This window comes from Nyctereutes procyonoides, unplaced genomic scaffold (genome assembly GCF_905146905.1).
Source record: "Nyctereutes procyonoides isolate TBG_1078 unplaced genomic scaffold, NYPRO_anot_genome, whole genome shotgun sequence".
In the NCBI taxonomy this organism is placed as follows: Eukaryota; Metazoa; Chordata; class Mammalia; order Carnivora; family Canidae; genus Nyctereutes; species Nyctereutes procyonoides.
The window spans coordinates 31,320,589-31,339,628 of record NW_026575052.1 but is presented as its reverse complement, the minus strand read 5'-3'; the positions used below and the strand labels follow the sequence as shown (position 1 = coordinate 31,339,628).

The following is a 19,040-nucleotide window of genomic DNA, read 5'->3' as shown; positions in this document are numbered from 1 at the left end:
TATCCAAGCTAAATAGAGCAGTTTAAGCTGCTCCAAACCCCATTTCCATCTCCCAGTCCTCGATTTCTCTATGAGTAATACCAGCTAACATTCACGGATCGCCGTGTACCATTCACTGCTGGAGACGCTTTTCACACAACATAAATAATTCTCCCAACAACCCTGTCATATAGATATTTTTATTCCTATATTATGAATTTGAAAAAAAAATCAAGGTACAGAAAGGCCAAGTGACACAATTACTAAGTGTCAGAATTGGGACTCACGCAAATACAGACAAGAGAGCCCACCTTCCTAAAATTTTTAGCAACAGAAAAATAAGCCTAATAAGGCCTGCTTCTACCTGGCCAGGTTTAAATGATGTGCCAGGATTAAGCACATGGTTTAGCAGCCAGAGGTTCAAAAGATATTCTATTCCAGGGGCACCTGGGGGGCGCTCAGTGGTTGAGCGTCTATCTGGCTCAGGTCGTGACCCCGGGGTCGCGGGATCGAGTCCTGCAGGGAGCCTGCTTCTCTCTCCGCCTGTGTCTCTGCCTCTCTCTCTCTCTCTCTCTCTCTCTGTGTGTGTCTCTCATGAATCAATAAATGAAATCTTAAAAAAAAAAAAAAAGATATTGTATCCCATTGAGTCCCACGTCGTCTGTTTCCTCCGGCCTCTTGCCGGTGCCAGGAGCCGCTGTACCCTCGACGCCCCCGAGGTGGCGCTGCAGGCGCTGCAGGGACAGGTGAGGCCGGGCGGGCGGGCGGCGGCAGGCGGGGCCGACGGGAGCGGGGGCGTGGCCCGAGTCCGCGAGAGGCGGGGCTAAGGGAGGGCCGGGCGCGCGACGCCGCGTGGTGCGCAGGCGCAGCCCGGGCTCTCCCCTGGGAGCGGGGGCTGCTGGGCCGGATGACGTGGCCGGGCGACGTCCGCTGCGGTGCGCCTCCGGGGAAGCCGGCGCCGCCGGAAGTGCCCGCGGCCTAGTCGCGACGCGCGTGTGCTTGGGAGGCGGCGGCGGCGGCGGCGGCCGGGCCTGCGGGGACCCGACGGGGCCGCCGCCATGGGGGAGTGACGCGCCTGCGCCTGCTGATCCGCGGCGGCGGCGAGACATGAGGAGACCCCGCGGCGGGGGCAGCGGCGGCGGCTCCTGAGATGGAGGAGAAATACGGCGGGGACGTGCTCGCCGGCCCCAGCGGCGGCGGCGGCGGCGGGGGCCTCGGGCCCGTGGACGTGCCCAGCGCTCGGTAAGTGCGCGGCGTGGCCGGGCGCCTCGGGCCCGCGCCTGCGCCCTGCGGCTCGGACCTGGACGCGGGGCACCGGCGACCCGCCCGCCGCGCCGTGGGCTCGGCTCCCTGTGCCTCCCTGTGTGTCAGCGGCTGTCGCGTCGCCCGCTGTAGGGGGCGGTGCCCGAGCCCCTGGCTCTCCCGGCCCGAGCCGCCGCCGCCGCGGGTGCCAATGCACCGACTGACCTTCCCGACATCTCCCCGCGCGAGGCACGGGCGGCGGCACCGTCCGCAGGCGCAGAGACCAAAGTGCGGACGGACCGACCTCGGTTTTCGGGTTGGCCCCGTACGTGCCGGGGCGGGGTGTTTGATCTGGCTTATTTGGTTCTTTTTTTTAAGATTTTATTTATTCAAGAGAGAGGCAGAGACACAGGCAGAGGGAAGCAGGCCCCGTGCAGGGAGCCCGACGCGGGACTCGATCCCGGGTCTGCAGGATCAGGCCCTGGGCTGCACTGCAGGCGGCACTAAACCGCTGAGCCACCTGGGTTGCCCTGGCTTACTCGATTCTATTACTAAATGAGAAATGCGTGCACATTGTTTTAAAAAAAAAAAAAACTCAAACGCTACAAAAAGTCATAGAAGAAAAAGAAAATTCCTCCTTACCCGCCCCCTCCCCGTCTCCCCGGTCACCTCCGAGCGGTAAATGCACTAACAGCTGGCGAGCGCGTCCTTGATCTGTCTGCAGTTCTCAGGTGGGGTCAGAGATGCACAGGCTGTAGGGCCCGGCGGGGGGTGTTGCGATTGGTATTCACAGTCTTCGTGTTTAATGAACTTCGGGGGTTTTGGTTTTGTTTGGTTTTTGGGTTTTTTTTTTTTTTCCCCGTTCTTGAACACTTGTTTTTGAGATGTAAAGAGGGTCCTGAAAATTTCTTTGGAAAGGAAGAAACAGCACTGCTAATACAACTTTTCCAGTTAAACAGGAGAGAACGCGTAAAATGCTGGAACAGAACTTAAATCTACTGCATTTTCGTGGTTTGATTTTTCTAGTCGCTTACAAATAACAGCGCGTCAGATACTGTTTACTGAGCCAGGGCGAGTAAGTGCCATCGGCGGCTCCGGTCTAGATTTTGGTGGTAGAGGGGGAAAAATCGCAGTAAAGGACAGTAATAATAGGTCTGTTAACCAAGCTGGACTACGGGCGATAAAGTCTCATAACCATGTTAAATTTTCTGAAGTTGGCAACTTTCCCAATTTTATAGGAAAATGTCCACATTCCTAGAAAATCCTGGTATATAGAAGTGTGATTTTTTTCTTAAAGATTTTATTTATTTATTCATGAGAGAGACCGAGAGAGGGGAAGAGGCAGAGACACAGGCAGAGGGAGAAGCAGGCTCCATGCAGGGAGCCCGACGTGGGACTCTATCCGGGGTCTCCAGGGTGAGCCCTGGCTGAAGGCGGCGCTAAACCGCTGAGCCACCCAGGCTGCCCTAGAAGTGTGATGGATGTAAGTAACTTATTCTTAAATAGTTGAGGGCCAAAAGCCTGTATTTAGAGGGAGGGATAATACGGCAAATGGGACAATTAACGGTGAGGGAATCCAGGTAAAGGTTATACTTCTTGCCACTTCTCTGTCGACTGGAGATGATTTTTCAGCAAAGAGTTTAAAGTTGTTGTTTATTCGAGAGATGACTGTCATAAGTAGGTGTGGCAGTATTTTGCTCTCCTGTTGTATTATTTGTGTGGCAGAACTGCCCTTCTGTTGTAGTTCATTGCAAAATCAAATTCAACTCAGGGGTGGTTGAAATTTTAAGAATTTTCCTTTATTGGGATCCCTGGGTGGCGCAGCGGTTTGGCGCCTGCCTTTGGCCCAGGGCGCGATCCTGGAGACCCGGGATCGAATCCCACATCGGGCTCCCGGTGCATGGAGCCTGCTTCTCCCTCTGCCTGTGTCTCTGCCTCTCTCTCTCTCTCTGTGACTATCATAACATAAAATTTAAAAAAAAAAAAAAAGAATTTTCCTTTATTGTAGACTGATAATCAAATACTAGTTATAATCCGCAACAAAAACTAGTTCAAAAATCATTTAATTGTGGATGTTCTGATGGCAGAATTCACAAAAAAAGAATTGCTTTTTTTTTTCTTTTTTATGGAAACAGTCAAAATTTATTTTAGAAGAGATTTTTCATTCTTCATGAGAGACACAGGGAGAGAGAGGCAGAGACACAGGCAGAGGGAGAAGCAGGCTCCATGCAAGGAGCCAGACGCCGGCCTCGATCCTGGGTCTCCAGGATCAAACCCCAGGCTGAAGGCGGCGCTAAACCGCCACTGAGCCACCGGGGCTGCTCCAAAAAAGAATTGTATTAAATGTTTCTATTTGGCTTCTGTAAGGCCTCTTTGCGGGAAAGGGGGACAGTCAACATTTGTTGAACACCTGTGTTCACTGTGCTCTGAATAGAGCACCTCACTTTATCCTTACACCAGTGCTGCGGTTTCACAGATCATGAAACTGGGATGTAGGAAAAATTTTACTTTCCCAACTAATACCTGGGAGTCAGCTGTCCTAAACCTCACGCATTTCGCACACTCGGTGTGTTTTTTGTTTACTGGAGAACCATGAACTGCTGCAGTGGGCAAAAGCCTCTGAAGCACATTTAAACCCAAACCCAAGTTTCAGTAATTCCAGGTTTAGAGAACCAGAGATTTTTGTAATCCTTTACATAAAAGACCAGTGATAACATTTGATGGAACTCATTAATGAGGAATAATGATTTATCATTTGAGTAGGTGGAGTGTATCCCCCTGAGCTGCCCAGAGTGAGTGGCTCGAGGGTTTTAACTAAATGTTAGAATAATTTTCCTGATTTAATATTGGTAGCAAAAATCTTTAGCATATATTACAGGAAAACTCACATAACAGTGTCAAAATATGTGTACAGTTGTAAATATGTGAATATGTGAAATAAGCATGTGTCTGTCTATACATGAAGATGCAAAGGAAAAGATTTAAAACAGTGACTACTTGGCCACCTATGAGGAGGAAAATAGGAATGATTTTTTTATCTAAAACTTTAATAACAAACAGCAGCTCAGAAATTACTTTTATAATCTCTGTATTTTAAAAATTAAAAAAGGGCAGCCCCGGTGGCGCAGCGGTTTAGCGCCGCCTGTAGCCCAGGGCGTGATCCTGGAGACCCCGATCAAGTCCCACGTCGGGCTCCCTGGATGGAGCCTGCTTCTCCCTCTGCCTGTGTCTCGCCTCTCTCTCTGTCTCTATGAATAAATAAAAAATCTTTAAAACAAAATTTAAAAAGGAATAAAGTGTTGGGAAGATTATAATCATAATGTTATCAAGAAGTATTTTTAAAAATAAAAAGAAGTATTTTACTTGGGCTCCTCAGTGGTGCAGTTGGTTGAGTGTCCAACTCTTGGTTTCGGCTCAGGTTGTGATCTCATGATCGTGAGATTGCACCCCATGTCTGGCCCCAGGCTCAGTGTGGTGTCTGAGAGTCTCTCTCTCTGCCCCTCCCACTCATGCTCTTTCTCTCTAAAGTTAATAAATAGATCTTTTTTTTAAAAAAAAAAAAGTGTTTTATTTAATATTCTTTATGACTTGCCAAATTTTTGAAGTTTTATTAAAACTTTAAACAGGGGATCCCTGGTGGCTAAGCGGTTTAGTGCCTGCCTTCAGCTCAGGGCGTGACCCCAGGGTCCCGGCATCGAGTCCCACATCAGGCTCCCTGCATGGAGCCTGCTTCTCCCTCTGTGTCTCTACCTCTCCCTCTGTCTCTCTCGTGAATAAATAAATAAAATCTTTAAATAAATAAAACTTTAAACAGAAAAAAAAAGAACTTTAAACAGAAATTACTTAGCAATAATTTCACATATTGCCCCATCTTGTTAAAACAAGTATGTTAAATATATATAATTTACCTTTCTCTTGATGACTCCTGAGCATTCTGTCATCTGGCTAACTGAGCTGAAACACAGTCATTTATTCAAAGGCTTGTTCCTAGTACTAGTATTTTCAAATATGCTCCTCTCTGCTTTGAAATACGCTTTCCTTTTCTTGCTTTGTAATTCTGCTTACTCTTCTTTTTATGTAGCCTCCACACCCAGCATGGGCCCAAAGCATGACTTGAACTCATAATTTGAGATCAGGTCCTGAGCTAAGATCAAGAGCCAGATGCTTAACCGACTGAGCCACTCAATTGCCCCAGATTCCTACTTAGTCTTTAATACACACTTACCCATCTCAAACTCCAAAGACGGACCTTTGCTTACCAACTTAAGAGTTAGTTGCTTCTACTGTCTTTTTAAAACTCCATTACCAGGGGTGCCCGGATGGCACAGTTGGTTAAGCAGCTGCCTTTAGCTCAGGTTATGATCTCAGGGTCCTGGGATCCAGTCCCACATCAGGCTCCTTGCTCAGTGGGAGGGGCTGCTTCTCCCTCTCCCCCTTTCTCATGCACACCCGCTCGCTCGCTCTCAAAAAAAAATAAAATCTTTAAAATTAATTAACTAAAACTCCATTACTTATTTGGATTACATAGATACCTGTATGCTTGCCTGTCTTCCCTAGGCCTCAGACTCCTCGCAGTCTCCATTACACATTAAGTGTCGCAGATAGCACCTAGAAATACGTTTAGTTGTGAGTAACCTAAGAGAACTTTAAACAAATAAAGTTATATTCTCACATAAAAGAAATCAGAGGTTGCAGGTATTTACTCAGTACCTCAGTGATACTATCTAGGACCCATACTCCTTATCTTTGCTCTCTGCCATCCAAGGTATATTGGCTTTCATATTCAGGCTTGTTAGAAGATGGATAATACTTTTAGATAATGTTAAGATTTCAATAACATTTTTTAGATAAAGAATCCTCCTTGAAGGCAGAAAGAAGACAGAAGTATTTCCAGCTGCATCTTGCCCTTTAATCAGGATGAGGGAAGGCTATACTTGAAGCCACCCTGTCTATCTTCCTTTAGGCCTCATTGGCCATGTATGGCATCTTGCACATACTAAGTGTGCAAAGAATATTTGGAGAATGGCTAACTAGCCCCATGGAGAATGTATAAGGCTCTTTGCTGACATTGAGAATTCCCAGACTACTGTGATTTTTCTAATGTACTTTGGTTTTTCCTGGTCTTTGTTTTTCCCTTCCTGTATTGACATTTTTGTTCTTTGTTACCATTGCTTCTATCCTGCTGCCTTATTATTACACCTAATCAAGAGGTTAAGGGGTAAAACACTTGAGGTTTGGAGTATCTCTGTCTACTTGATTTCATTCTGTTCTTTCATTCTGAGTCCACGGCTGGGTTGCTGATAGTTCAAATTGCCAGAAGCTTGACTGCCACTTAATGTAGTACATTATTGCACTATATATGTTACTGTATGAGGTACTGCTCTATCATACAAGTATAGTTGTAGAGTTAGCATTCTTTCATTTGATAAAGATTTACTGAGCACATATAATGCTGGTCCCTTTGTTAGGAACTAATAAACAGTGGATTTCTAGCTCAACTGTTACTTTCATTGGCTAGTTTTGAATTGCTGTTACTGACCAGAATATGTAATTAACATAATATCATTAGTATACTAGATGTACTAAAGTCTTGTATGACTTTTTTCTCTAGTTTAAATGGGCCTAGAAAGAAATTAATCTTAGGTTTTAATATGCATTTTGTCTTTCATGTTTAAAGATTTTACTGTTTGTGTGGGCCACTGTGAATATATAATTGAGAACAATTTAGAGTATAGGAACCCTCAAAGCCTTTGGATGAACTTTGATTTTCTGTGTGACATACTAAAAAGAGCATACTTAGTTAGGGGTGTCTGGGTGGCTCAGTCGGTTAAGCATCTGCCTTCCGCTCAGGTCATGCTCTCAGGGTCCTGGGATTGAGCCCCACATTGGACTGCTCAACAAGAAGCCTGCTTAAGATTCTTGCTTTCCTCTCCCTCTCTCTACCCCCACCCTGGCTTGCACTTGCTCTCTCTCGCTCTCTCAGGGGGAAAAAAAAGCATACTTGGGCACCTGGCTGGCTTAGTTGGTAGTACATGTGACTCTTGATCTCCAGGTGGTGAGTTCAAGCCTTATCTTAGGCATGGAACCTACTTAAAATTAAAAATTTAAAAAGTGCATGCTTAAGAGACATGGGCTAGACCCTAGCTAATTTTGTGGGCTTTAATTTCCCAATCTATAACATGAGAGGAATTGGGCCAGAGAATCTCTAAGGTTTTCCTCAGTTCTTAAATGTTAGTGTTCAGTTTTTTCTAGCACGTGTACATTTACTTTCATACCTAAACAATTCCTAGAAATTTGGTAGATTTCCCTTATTGTCCTGTGTTTTTAGCCAGTCTTCAGAGAGTTCAAAAACAAAATACACTTGATTTCTTGTAGTTATTATAGCCACAACTTTATTATTTTTCCAGTACGCCTTTTTTCATTGAGATAAAATATACCTGTGGTATGGGGCGCCTGAGTAGATCAGTCAATTAAACCTCTGCCTTCAGCTCAGGTCATGATTCTGGGATCCTGGGATGGGGGAAAGGAAAATCTACTTTCCCTACTCAAAGGAAAATATGCTTCTCCCTTTCCCTTGCTCCGTCCCCCCAGCTTGTTCATTCTTTCTCTTTCTCACTTGCTCTTTCTCAAATAAGTAAATAAAATGTTTTAAAAATTTAAAAAAATTACCTACAATAAAATGCATAGATTTAAAAGGTACAAGTTTGCATTTTTCATATAACTTAAAGATGTATGTATTGGGACGCCTAGATGACTTAGCGGTTGGGCGTCTGCCTTTGGCTTAGGGTGTGATCCTGGGGTTCTGGGATTGAGTCCCGCATTGGGCTCCCTGCATGGAGCCTGCCTGGGTCTCTGCCCCTCTCTCTCTCTCTCTCTCTCTCTATCTCTATCTCTCATGAATAAATAAAAATCTTTTTTTTAAGATTTATAAATCTATTTTTAGAGAGAGATCACACACAGGTGGAAGGGGCAGAGAATCTTGAGCCAACTCCTCCCTGACTATAGAGCCCTACACAGGGCTTGATCCCATTAACCTAAGGTTGTGACCTCAGCCAAAATCAAGAGTCAGATATTTAACTCCTGAGCCACCCAGGCACCCTAAGCCATAGAACATTTTTGCCATCTCAGGAAATATGTTTGATCTTTTAAACAAGTATTAATGAAGTTTATTCTATTCAACAACTGGGTTAAATAGGAACTGCTTTGGGATGTGACTTAAATTGTTCATAACATTTTATTAGCTTTTGGGTAATTAATTATCACATAGTAAAATCCCCAGGGGAAAAATAATTCCTAGATTGCGCTATAAAAGGCCCCCTATATCCCTGCATGGCTCAGCAGTTTAGCACCTGCCTTCGGCCCAGGGCATGATCCTGGAGCCCTGGATCGAGTCCCACATCAGGCTCCCTGCATGGAGCCTGCTTCTCCCTCTGCCTGTGTCTCTCATGAATAAATAAATAAAATCTTTAAGTAAATAAATGGCCCCTAGGTGGTGTTCATGATAAGAAAAAGCACTTTGCTCCAAATCTTTTTTTTTTTTTTCAGTTTAGTATGATATCTGGACTAAAACAGAAAATGAGCCATGTTGGATGGTGAATATGCTGAGATTCATTCTTTCAAAGACTGAAACTTATTTTAATAATTGTATCAAAATCTTCCTAAAATATATTTTTTCATGCCTTCTTAATCAGATTACTGTTTATTGAATAATAGTTTAGCTCTTGTTAATTCAGCACCATCACACAAACATCAGTTTTTATACTTTTGTACACTGATATCTCCATTGTATGTTAGATTGTTTTAACTCTGTTTGAATGACTTGAGTTTCTTTTAAACTTCTGGGTTTGCTTTTTGTATTTTTTTCTCCCATTGATAGAGACTTATGCCTGTCAGTGTGCTGCCTTGGACATCCCTCACACGTCCTTTTTGTTGTTGTTTTAATTTTTTTTCTCTACATCTCATTTTTAATCTAGTAACACCTGTTTGATGTAAACTTAAAAAGTCATCTCCTGAGTGCCTTGCATGAGCTATCCTGCTAGGGTGAAAGAAATAATACTAAGAATTCCTTAACTTTTTATCTCATTTTTTTAAATTTTCTAATTTGTATATGTTTTATAATATATATAACATCAGTACAGTAGTACACACTTATACAGATAAATAATGGATTTCATGTGCAAAATTTTTTTTTTACTGCTGGAGGGTATATGATCAAAGAAGACTATTAAGCTAAAAAACTAGGAATTTCTTCCCTAATTTGTTTCTTTTTCACAGCTCCTTTTTTCTTTCTTTTTATGGCAGCCCAGCTTTTTCATGCATTCAGTATTCTCTTATGTCCCAGAATATTATTTATAGTTGTTTTCTGCTGTTACCTACGATCCCTTTATCTTTTAGATTTATTGTTTTTGTTTGGTCTCTCAAGGTTATCTTAAAGGATCATCGATGTTTGCCATTCATATTTGAGTGAGGCCTAAAAAGCTAACTAGAATACCATTGTGGGACTTGTCTGTAGTGGATCCCTATAAGTGTTCTGCTAAGAGATTGCAACCTGGCTGTTAGGATATTGGAAGTAAAAGAGAAAAGAGAGATGGGGTGGAGTTAAGGAAATTTCCTTTTAATTTCCATGATTTTATTCTAGCTCACCTCTCTACTCTTTGCCTTACTCTAGACCTCTCCAGAGACTAAGCCTCGTGTTCTGTCATGTTTGAGTAGTTGCCTGGTTGTGCTGGGTGGTAATGTGGGGATCTGACTACCTGGAGAACTGCTTGATGCTGCTCCTCTTTTCAACTTTCCAGCCCTTTCTGAGGTGCTTCAGATTCCTGAGCCTTTACAGGACCCTGTAGGGCAGGTTGCTTGACTTTTCAATTTAGATTCTCATCTCAGTCACATAGCAAAGCAGAGGAGGGGTAAACCCAAGGCTTTTTCTATTCCTCTGTTCCGTTTTATATTGTGGTCTTCTAGTTTCATTGCAGGTAAGACTCTGGTGTTTGTATTCTCTTTGCTTGAGGTAACTGTTGAGTTTAAAAAGCAGATTGCAAAATAATTTGGGCAATTCAATTAATCAAGAACATAATTTATTTTTAGTTTGGCCTCTTTTTTGTTTTTTTAACAGATTATGTCTGTCTATCTGTCTATCTATCTATCTACGTTCTATTTATTAAAAAGTAAAAAGAATCTGGAGGGCAGCCTGGGTGGCTCAGCGGTTTAGCGCCGCCTTCAACCCAGGGTGTGATCCTGGAGTTCCGGGATTGAGTCCCACATCAGACTCCCTGCATGGAGCCTGCTTCTCCCTCTGCCTCTGTCCCTGCCTCTGTCTCTCTCTCTGTCACTCATGAATAAATAAAATCTCTTAAAAAAAAAAAAAAAAAGTAGCTGCATAGATGGTGAGTTGGGTTTTTTTGTTTCATTTTTTATATGAATATCTGGGTTTTATAATTCGTATTGTATAAGAAAAAATATATTACGGAGTTTCTTGTGATTTTAATGATACTGAAACTTGTTTCTGCTTTTATTTTTCAGATTAACAAAATATATTGTGTTACTATGTTTCACTAAATTTTTGAAGGCTGTGGGACTTTTTGAATCATATGATATCCTGAAAGCAGTTCACATTGTTCAGTTCATTTTTATATTAAAACTTGGGTGAGTGTGTGTCTGTGTTTTTCTTAATGTTTTATTTATTTGGAACTCCTGTTTTAACTGATTATCTTTAGGAAATTTTAGATAAAATATTTTGTGCTATTTATTCATCCTAACAAACATATGATAAATTTTTTTAAAAAATAAAACACCTGAGGTTAGAGGTACGAAGAGAATTACTTTTTCTGTAAAAGATTGCTGTATAATAGCTTTCCAAAACTAGACTTGTACTGTAGTTTGTGTTAAAGAGATTTTTGCACATTTCTTTTAATGTTCAGCTTGATAGAAGATTGCTGAATTCTCATATCTGCTTCACCATTCAATCTGTGCTGGACCTTATATTAGTTAGCCTCTGAAGAGCTCCATGGTACATCCCAAGAGTGAAAAGGGCAGATAATTTCTTAGTATTTTGATAAAAATAGCTCTGACCCCATGGTCTCCCTAAAAGAGTCTCCAAGATCTAGAGATTCCCAGACCATACCACTGGTATAGTTCAGCCTTCCAGCAGGCACCTGAGAGTTGTCTTGGCACAGATGTTCCTTATTTTCTAAGTTAAACTGTCCTGGGCTTTATTCACTTATGCTCCCTTCACAATACAGGGTCCTCATATAAAATAAATTTTACATTCTGCACATAGTAAGAAACTGTCTGAATGAAATTTCTTTGGATGTTGAGATTGATAGTGACCACTCTGTTAATAAAAATCTGTTAAAGACTCCCGGGAGTTAATTTTAGTAATTATGGAAGGAGATTCTTGACTAGGAAATTTTAAGTAAGCAATTGTATGTACATTTTTATATAAACATTTTGGGAATGTGAAAGGAGGGATATTCTTCATTTATGTTATTTCAATCTTTGTTATTAAGTTTTGTAGAAGATAGGAATTTTTTGGGGGGGTATTTCAAAATATGAAAAAACAGACCCCTTTCTTCCATGGCTTGTGAACTGGTTCTTTTTTTTTTTTTTTTTTAATTTTTATTTATTTATGATAGTCACACAGAGAGAGAGAAAGAGAGAGAGGCAGAGACATAGGCAGAGGGAGAAGCAGGCTCCATGCACCGGGAGCCCGACATGGGATTCGATCCTGGGCCTCCAGGATCGCGCCCTGGGCCAAAGGCAGGCGCTAAACCGCTGCGCCACCCAGGGATCCCATTGTGAACTGGTTCTGAAGGCAATTACAAAATAAGAGTTCCCCAGATATTGTAGTGGAAGCCTTATTAGAATAACTATTGTTCTCCAGTACAGTTTTTTTAGAGGGTAACCTACCTTTCAAGTTGTAATATGTTTGTTTAAAGTGAGTATCTTCTCTACATAGAAAACCCAAAAGCCTCCACCCCAAGATTGCTAGAACTCATACAGCAATTTGGTAGCGTGGCAGGATACAAAATCAATGCCCAGAAATCAATGGCATTTCTATACACTAACAATGAGACTGAAGAAAGAGAAATTAAGGAGTAAATCTCATTTACAATTGCACCCAAAAGCATAAGATACCTAGGAATAAACCTAACCAAAGAGGAAAAGGATCTATACCCTAAAAACTATAGAACACTTCTGAAAGAAATTGAGGAAGACACAAAGAGATGGAAAAATATTCCATGCTCATGGATTGGCAGAATTAATATTGTGAAAATGTCAATGTTACCCAGGGCAATTTACACGTTTAATGCAATCCCTATCAAAATGCCATGGACTTTCTTCAGAGAGTTAGAACAAATTATTTTAAGATTTGTGTGGAATCAGAAAAGACCCCGAATAGCCAGGGGAATTTTAAAAAAGAAAACCATATCTGGGGGCATCACAATGCCAGATTCCAGGTTGTACTACAAAGCTGTGGTCATCAAGACAGTGTGGTACTGGCACAAAAACAGGCACATAAATCAATGGAACAGAACAGAGAACCCAGAAGTGGACCCTAAACTTTATGGTCAACTAATATTCGATAAAGGAGGAAAGACGATCCACTGGAAGAAAGACAGTCTCTTCAATAAATGGTGCTGGGAAAATTGGACATCCACATGCAGAAGAATGAAACTAGACCACTCTCTTGCACCATACACAAAGATAAACTCAAAATGGATGAAAGATCTAAATGTGAGACAAGATTCCATCAAAATCCTAGAGGAGAACACAGGCAACACCCTTTTTGAACTTGGCCACAGTAACTTCTTGCAAGATACATCCACGAAAGCAAAAGAAACAAAAGCAAAAATGAACTATTGGGACTTCATCAAGATAAGAAGCTTTTGCACAGCAAAGGATTCAGTCAACAAAACTAAAAGACAACCTACAGAATGGGAGAAGATATTTGCAAATAACATATCAGATAAAGGGCTAGTTTCCAAAATCTATAAAGAACTTATTAAACTCAACACCAAAGAAACAAACAATCCAATCATGAAATGGGCAAAAGACATGAAGAGAAATCTCACAGAGGAAGACATAGACATGGCCAACATGCACATGAGAAAATGCTCTGCATCACTTGCCATCAGGGAAATACAAATCAAAACCACAATGAGATACCACCTCACACCAGTGAGAATGGGGAAAATTAACAAGGCAGGAAACAACAAATGTTGGAGAGGATGCGGAGAAAAGGGAACCCTCTTACACTGTTGGTGGGAATGTGAACGGGTGCAGCCACTCTGGAAAACTGTGTGGAGGTTCCTCAAAGAGTTAAAAATAGACCTGCCCTATGACCTAGCAATTACACTGTTAGGGATTTACCCCAAAGATTCAGATGCAATGAAACGCCGGGACACCTGCACCCCGATGTTTCTAGCAGCCATGTCCACAATAGCCAAACTGTGGAAGGAGCCTCGGTGTCCATCAAAAGATGAATGGATAAAGAAGATGTGGTTTATGTATATAATGGAATATTACTCAGCCATTAGAAACGACAAATACCCACCATTTGCTTCAACGTGGATGGAACTGTAGGGTATTATGCTGAGTGAAGTAAGTCAATCGGAGAAGGACAAACAGTGTATGTTCTCATTCATTTGGGGAATATGAATAATAGTGAAAGGGAATATAAGGGAAGGGAGAAGAAATGTGTGGGAAATATCAGAAAGGGAGACAGAACATAAAGACTCCTAACTCTGGGAAACGAACTAGGGGTGATGGAAGGGGAGGAGGGCAGGGGGTGGGGGTGAATGGGTGACGGGCACTGAGGGGGACACTTGACGGGATGAGCACTGGGTGTTATTGTGTATGTTGGTAAATTGAACACCAATAAAAATTAACTTATTAAAAAAAATAAAAAAATAAAAAAAGTGAGTATCTTTACATAACATCACACTTTGTATATGAGATAAATATTAATATATTAATGTTTTATTTTTCGCAGGACTGCATTTTTTATGGTTTTGTTTCAAAAGCCATTTTCTTCTGGGAAAAGTATTACCAAACACCAGGTGAGTTTTTTGTACAGTCCTCTTTTTCCTAGCAGCTTGCTAGTCATTGGGCCAGGAAACACTGCCCTTTCCTTGATCAGGATTACTTAACAAATGATTTAAGTACACATTTAAGAATATTTCCATAGTTACCTTGCTCTTGACTTGCCTTTCAGTATCGAGGCTTAAAGAATAAAGTATTAATATAACAATGTTTAAAAATGGAGGAAAAGGTAGAAAATGTTAAGGTATACAATAATTTTTTTTTAATATAAGACCCAATTCTGAAAGATTTATAAATGAGACTTGGAGACATGCCCAGGAGCGTAGGACAAATGCCATTAGGAGGCAGATAAAGCATAGAAATTAAGAATGAGGCCTCCAGAGTCAGACAGATTTCACGTTCTATTTGTCCTCCTTACGAACTCTTTCTTTGAATGAGTTCCTTAATTTTTCCCTCCTTCAATTTTCTCACCTATAAAATGGAGTTAATAATACCTTTGTAATGGAGCTGTGAGGGAAAAATGAATTAGTACATTGAAAGTTCTTGAAATGATGCCTGGCATATAGTGAGTATACAATATATATTAGCTGTGGCCCTCATCATCATCATTATTTTCTTTAGGCACCTGAGGTACAGGCTGCCTACCAGAAATGTCCTGCTTCTGTATAGTCACCTCATATTATCATGTTTTAGATAGTAGTCGTATCGTACTACTAGTTTGCTTTATGCCACAACTTAGAAACCTGTGCCTTGATTTTTCGCTAGAATGACAAATTTATGAACCTCTGTTTTAGAGACCAGGCATGTTTTAAAAATAGGGTTAATATTTTAAACCCCATCATACCTTTTTTCTCTCTTTTCAAGTAATTGAAACTCAGAATATCCGATGGGAAAGAATTTAAAGACTAAAACATCATGTGTTCCTAACAAACTAGTGAGAAACTAATGAAAAAAACCCCAGAGGGCAGCCCCGGTGGCACAGCAGTTTGGCGCAGCCTGCAGCCTGGGGTGTGATCCTGGAGATCTGGGATCGAGTCCCACATCAGGCTCCCTGCATGGAGCCTGCTTCTCCCTCTGCCTCTCTCTGTCTCTATGAATAAATAGATAAAATCTTAAGAAAAAGAAAAAGAAAAAAAACCCCAGAAATGTGTATTCCATCAAAAAAGATTTCAAGATCTAACAACAGACAAGAATATAGAAAATGAAAAGCAGAATACTGTCTTGCAAATCTAGATTTAGTCAAGGGATCTTAACATTTTCTATTTAATTTCAAAATATGTGATTATGTTTTTAAACTATGTAATTATTTAGTCTTTAAAATATTTAAGTGCTACCATTATTTTATTTCCCTGTGTACTTTATTTAAGATGTTGAGATATTAGCAAAACATATATGATTAAAAATTTTAACTTTTTGTTTCCATTTATAGTGGATCAAAATATTTAAACATGCAGTTGCTGGGTGTATCATTTCACTCTTGTGGTTTTTTGGCCTCACTCTTTGTGGACCACTAAGGTAAATAAAAGTGCATATTTTGAATGTTTACTTCTATTTCTTAATTTTGAATATTGATTTTCTATTCTGTGTCAAATATTTATGTTATATGCAAATGCTTCTCTTCTATAGTATTGGATACAACTCAACATACATTTTTATATGTATAGAAAAGAAGAGAGAGAGAACCTGTGTAATTTGTGGACTAGCTTTTGGTGAACCCTAAATGTATTGTTCATGATCTGTCCTGCTATTTTACTAGTTAAGAGTCTAAACAGGTTCAGGAAATTTTAGCATAGGTGGTTTTTTATTATCCATTGGTGATCCTTTTTATTTTTTTTTTTTAAGATTTATTTATTTATTTATGATAGACATAGAGAAAGAGAGAGAGGCAGAGACACAGGAGGAGGGAGAAGCAGGCTCCATGCCGGGAGCCCGACATGGGACTTGATCCTGGGACTCCAGGATCGCGCCCTGGGCCAAAGGCAGGCGCTAAACCGCTGAGCCACCCAGGGATCCCCTATTGGTGATCCTTTTTAGCAGCTGTTTTTAGAAACTGAAAGGTCTGATGGTAAATAAAATCAACCAGTAGGAGAGCAAAATCTTTAAAAACACTTTTTTTTTTCTTTTTTGCACGGCTCTAATACCCACAGAAGATGCTTACAAGTTATGGTTATAAACAAATATTTTGGGAATGGTATGTCAATCATCAGGTTAAAGATGAGTTAACTCTCATATTCCCCTAGATCTATGTAGAGTAATCTTTTTATGTAAACAGATCAGTTCAGGAGGGAAAATCCTTAAGGGCCATTTAATTTAATAGGAATTATAACGTGCAACTGTGCATTAACATTCTTTTAATGCTTCTCTATGTTTAAAGAGTTTTACTGACTGATTAAAAGTGTAAGAAAAAGTACCTGGCCATTGAATGGGCGAGAGCAGGGAATATGATAATGAGAGATAAGCGGTGAAAAGAAGGATATTTTGAAGGAACTAACTCAGACTGGTGGGATAAGCAGAGTAAATAATAAGTGGGAAATGCTTTGTGAAAATTCTTTCCCATCTTATAACCAATAGAATAGCCTCTGGGTTTGAGCCTCTTTGGCTTGTTTACTCTGTATTTTGTCAGATGCAGAGTATGCGTAATTCCAAGTGTCATGTCATTGTCTTTGACAACAGCACTATCCTGGAATGATAGGAAAGCTGGCTGAATTTTCTCAGCTCGGGAGATCTTTTTCAGTTTATGTTTGAATATGATTGAGTGGTAGTATTACCGTCTCTAAAATTTTAAATTTATTTACAATGAAATTATGTTTTGTTCTGTATGTTATCAAACCACTGTCCCTACATGTTAGGATCGGGAAGAAAGGCAGAAAATTATTAAATTCTCACTTGACTCCTTATTTAGTCCTCTATTTCCTAAGTTACAACCCCTCACTACCACCAGCTCCTGACTCTTGATTGCAGCTCCAGTCATGATCTCAGTGTCCTGGAATTAAGTCCCATGTTGTGCTGCATGCTTAGCATTGGAATCTGCTTGTCCTCTCTCCCTGTGCTCTTTCCCCTGCTCATATGCTTTCATGTGCACTCTCTCAAATTATTTTAATTTAATTTAATTTAATTTAATTTAATTTAATAAACCAAAAAAGAAGCCGCCATACAGGGGTGCCTAGATTGCTCCGTTACGTAAGTGTCTAACTCTTGATTTCAGCTCAGATCATAATATCAGGGTTGTGAGGTCCCCCCATTTGGGCTCTACAGTGGATATGGAGCCTGCTTGGGATTTTTCTCTCTCTCCCTGTTCCTCTACCCGCCACCCCAAGTTGCACACCCTCCCTCTTTATCTAAAAAAGGAAAAGAAGGGTGCCTGGATGGCTCAGTCAGGCATCTGCTTTGGGCTCAGGTCATAAGGAGGCTGGTTCTCCCTTTCCCTCTGCCATTCCCCCTGCTTGTGCTCTCTGGCTCTATTTCTCTGTCAAATAAATAAAAATCTTTAAAAAAAATTTTTTAAAGAAAAAAGAAATTACAATTACAGTGTTTTGTGGGGTTTTTTTTTAGAGAGGGAGAGGGAGGGGCAGAGGAAGAGAATCTTAAGCAGGCTCCATGCCCAGAGCAGAGCCCCATGCAGGGCTCCATCTCCGGAGCTAAAATCAAGAGTCGGATGCCTAACTCCATGCAGTTTCTTGATCAGAAAGACTCAGTATTCCATAGCCATCTTATTTTAGGTTGCTTTTACTCTGCTGATATATTTATTTTCACAAATTGTGTCTCATAATTAATAGAATTAAAGTTACCACTTCTGTGTTCTGTACTACAGATTATTAAGAGGAAAAATGAAAATTTTTTTAAAGAGCGGCTAAAAATCTTACTATTTAGATCCTGTAAGCCCTGTTTTGGCTAGTGATCATGTTTTTCAGTTTTTGTAAATATTTCATACATATAAGAAAGTAAATACGAATAAAAAGGTTTAAATAATAACAAAGTGAGGGCACCTGGGTGGCCTAGTTAGTTAAGCATCCAACTCTTGGTGTCGGCTCAGGTCATGATCTCATGGGTGATGGATCAAGCCACGCCCTGCACTGGGTTCTGCAGTCCGCAGAGTCGGCTTGAGTTTCCCTCTGCCTCTCCCCCAACTTATGCTTCCTCTCTCTCTCTCTCTCTCTCTCTCTCTCTCTCTCTGTCTCTCTCTCTCTCTCTCTCTGTCTCTCTTCCAGATAAATAAATAGTAATAAAGTGAATATTCATGTATCCAACACCCAGCCCCCCAAACAAAACCATACCAATACCTTTGAAGCCCTGTGTGCCCCTCCTGCTTGTATCCCCATCTCCCCCCTACTCTTAAGTGCAGTCAGCATCTTAAATTTGGTTTTTTGTTTTCTTGGTTTTCTTTATTTTCCACATATGTATGTATGTATGTCTTTTTTTTTAATGTCTAACTTTGCAAGTTTCTTACTTTGTGTTAATAGAATTATGTTGCGTGTATGTTCTACAGCATACTTTTTCCATTTAGTGTTATGTTTGAAACTCGCCCTTTTTTTTTTTAATTTTTTTTTTTATTATGATAGTCACACAGAGAGAGAGAGAGAGAGAGGCAGAGACACAGGCAGAGGGAGAAGCAGGCTCCATGCACCGGGAGCCCGAGGTGGGATTCGATCCCAGGTCTCCAGGATCGCGCCCTGGGCCAAAGGCAGGCGCTAAACCACTGCGCCACCCAGGGATCCCCGAAACTCGCCCTTTTGATGCATGTTATATATGTATATATTTCATTCATTCTGATGGCAGTT

The 19,040-nt window shown here is 41.1% G+C and overlaps 1 protein-coding gene across 1 annotated transcript in view; it reads left to right on the top strand.

Annotated features, from left to right (window-relative positions):
• Nucleotides 1–934: 934 nt before the first annotated feature.
• Nucleotides 935–19,040, top strand: part of SLC30A5 (solute carrier family 30 member 5) — a 38,274-nt gene continuing 20,168 nt past the window's right edge. Inside the window, exons 1-4 of the mRNA XM_055332088.1 lie at nt 935–1,221; nt 10,741–10,863; nt 14,213–14,279; nt 15,692–15,777. Of these exons, the coding sequence (XP_055188063.1) occupies nt 1,130–1,221; nt 10,741–10,863; nt 14,213–14,279; nt 15,692–15,777 (368 nt within the window). The 5' untranslated portion in view covers nt 935–1,129. The remainder of the gene's footprint in view (nt 1,222–10,740; nt 10,864–14,212; nt 14,280–15,691; nt 15,778–19,040) is intronic.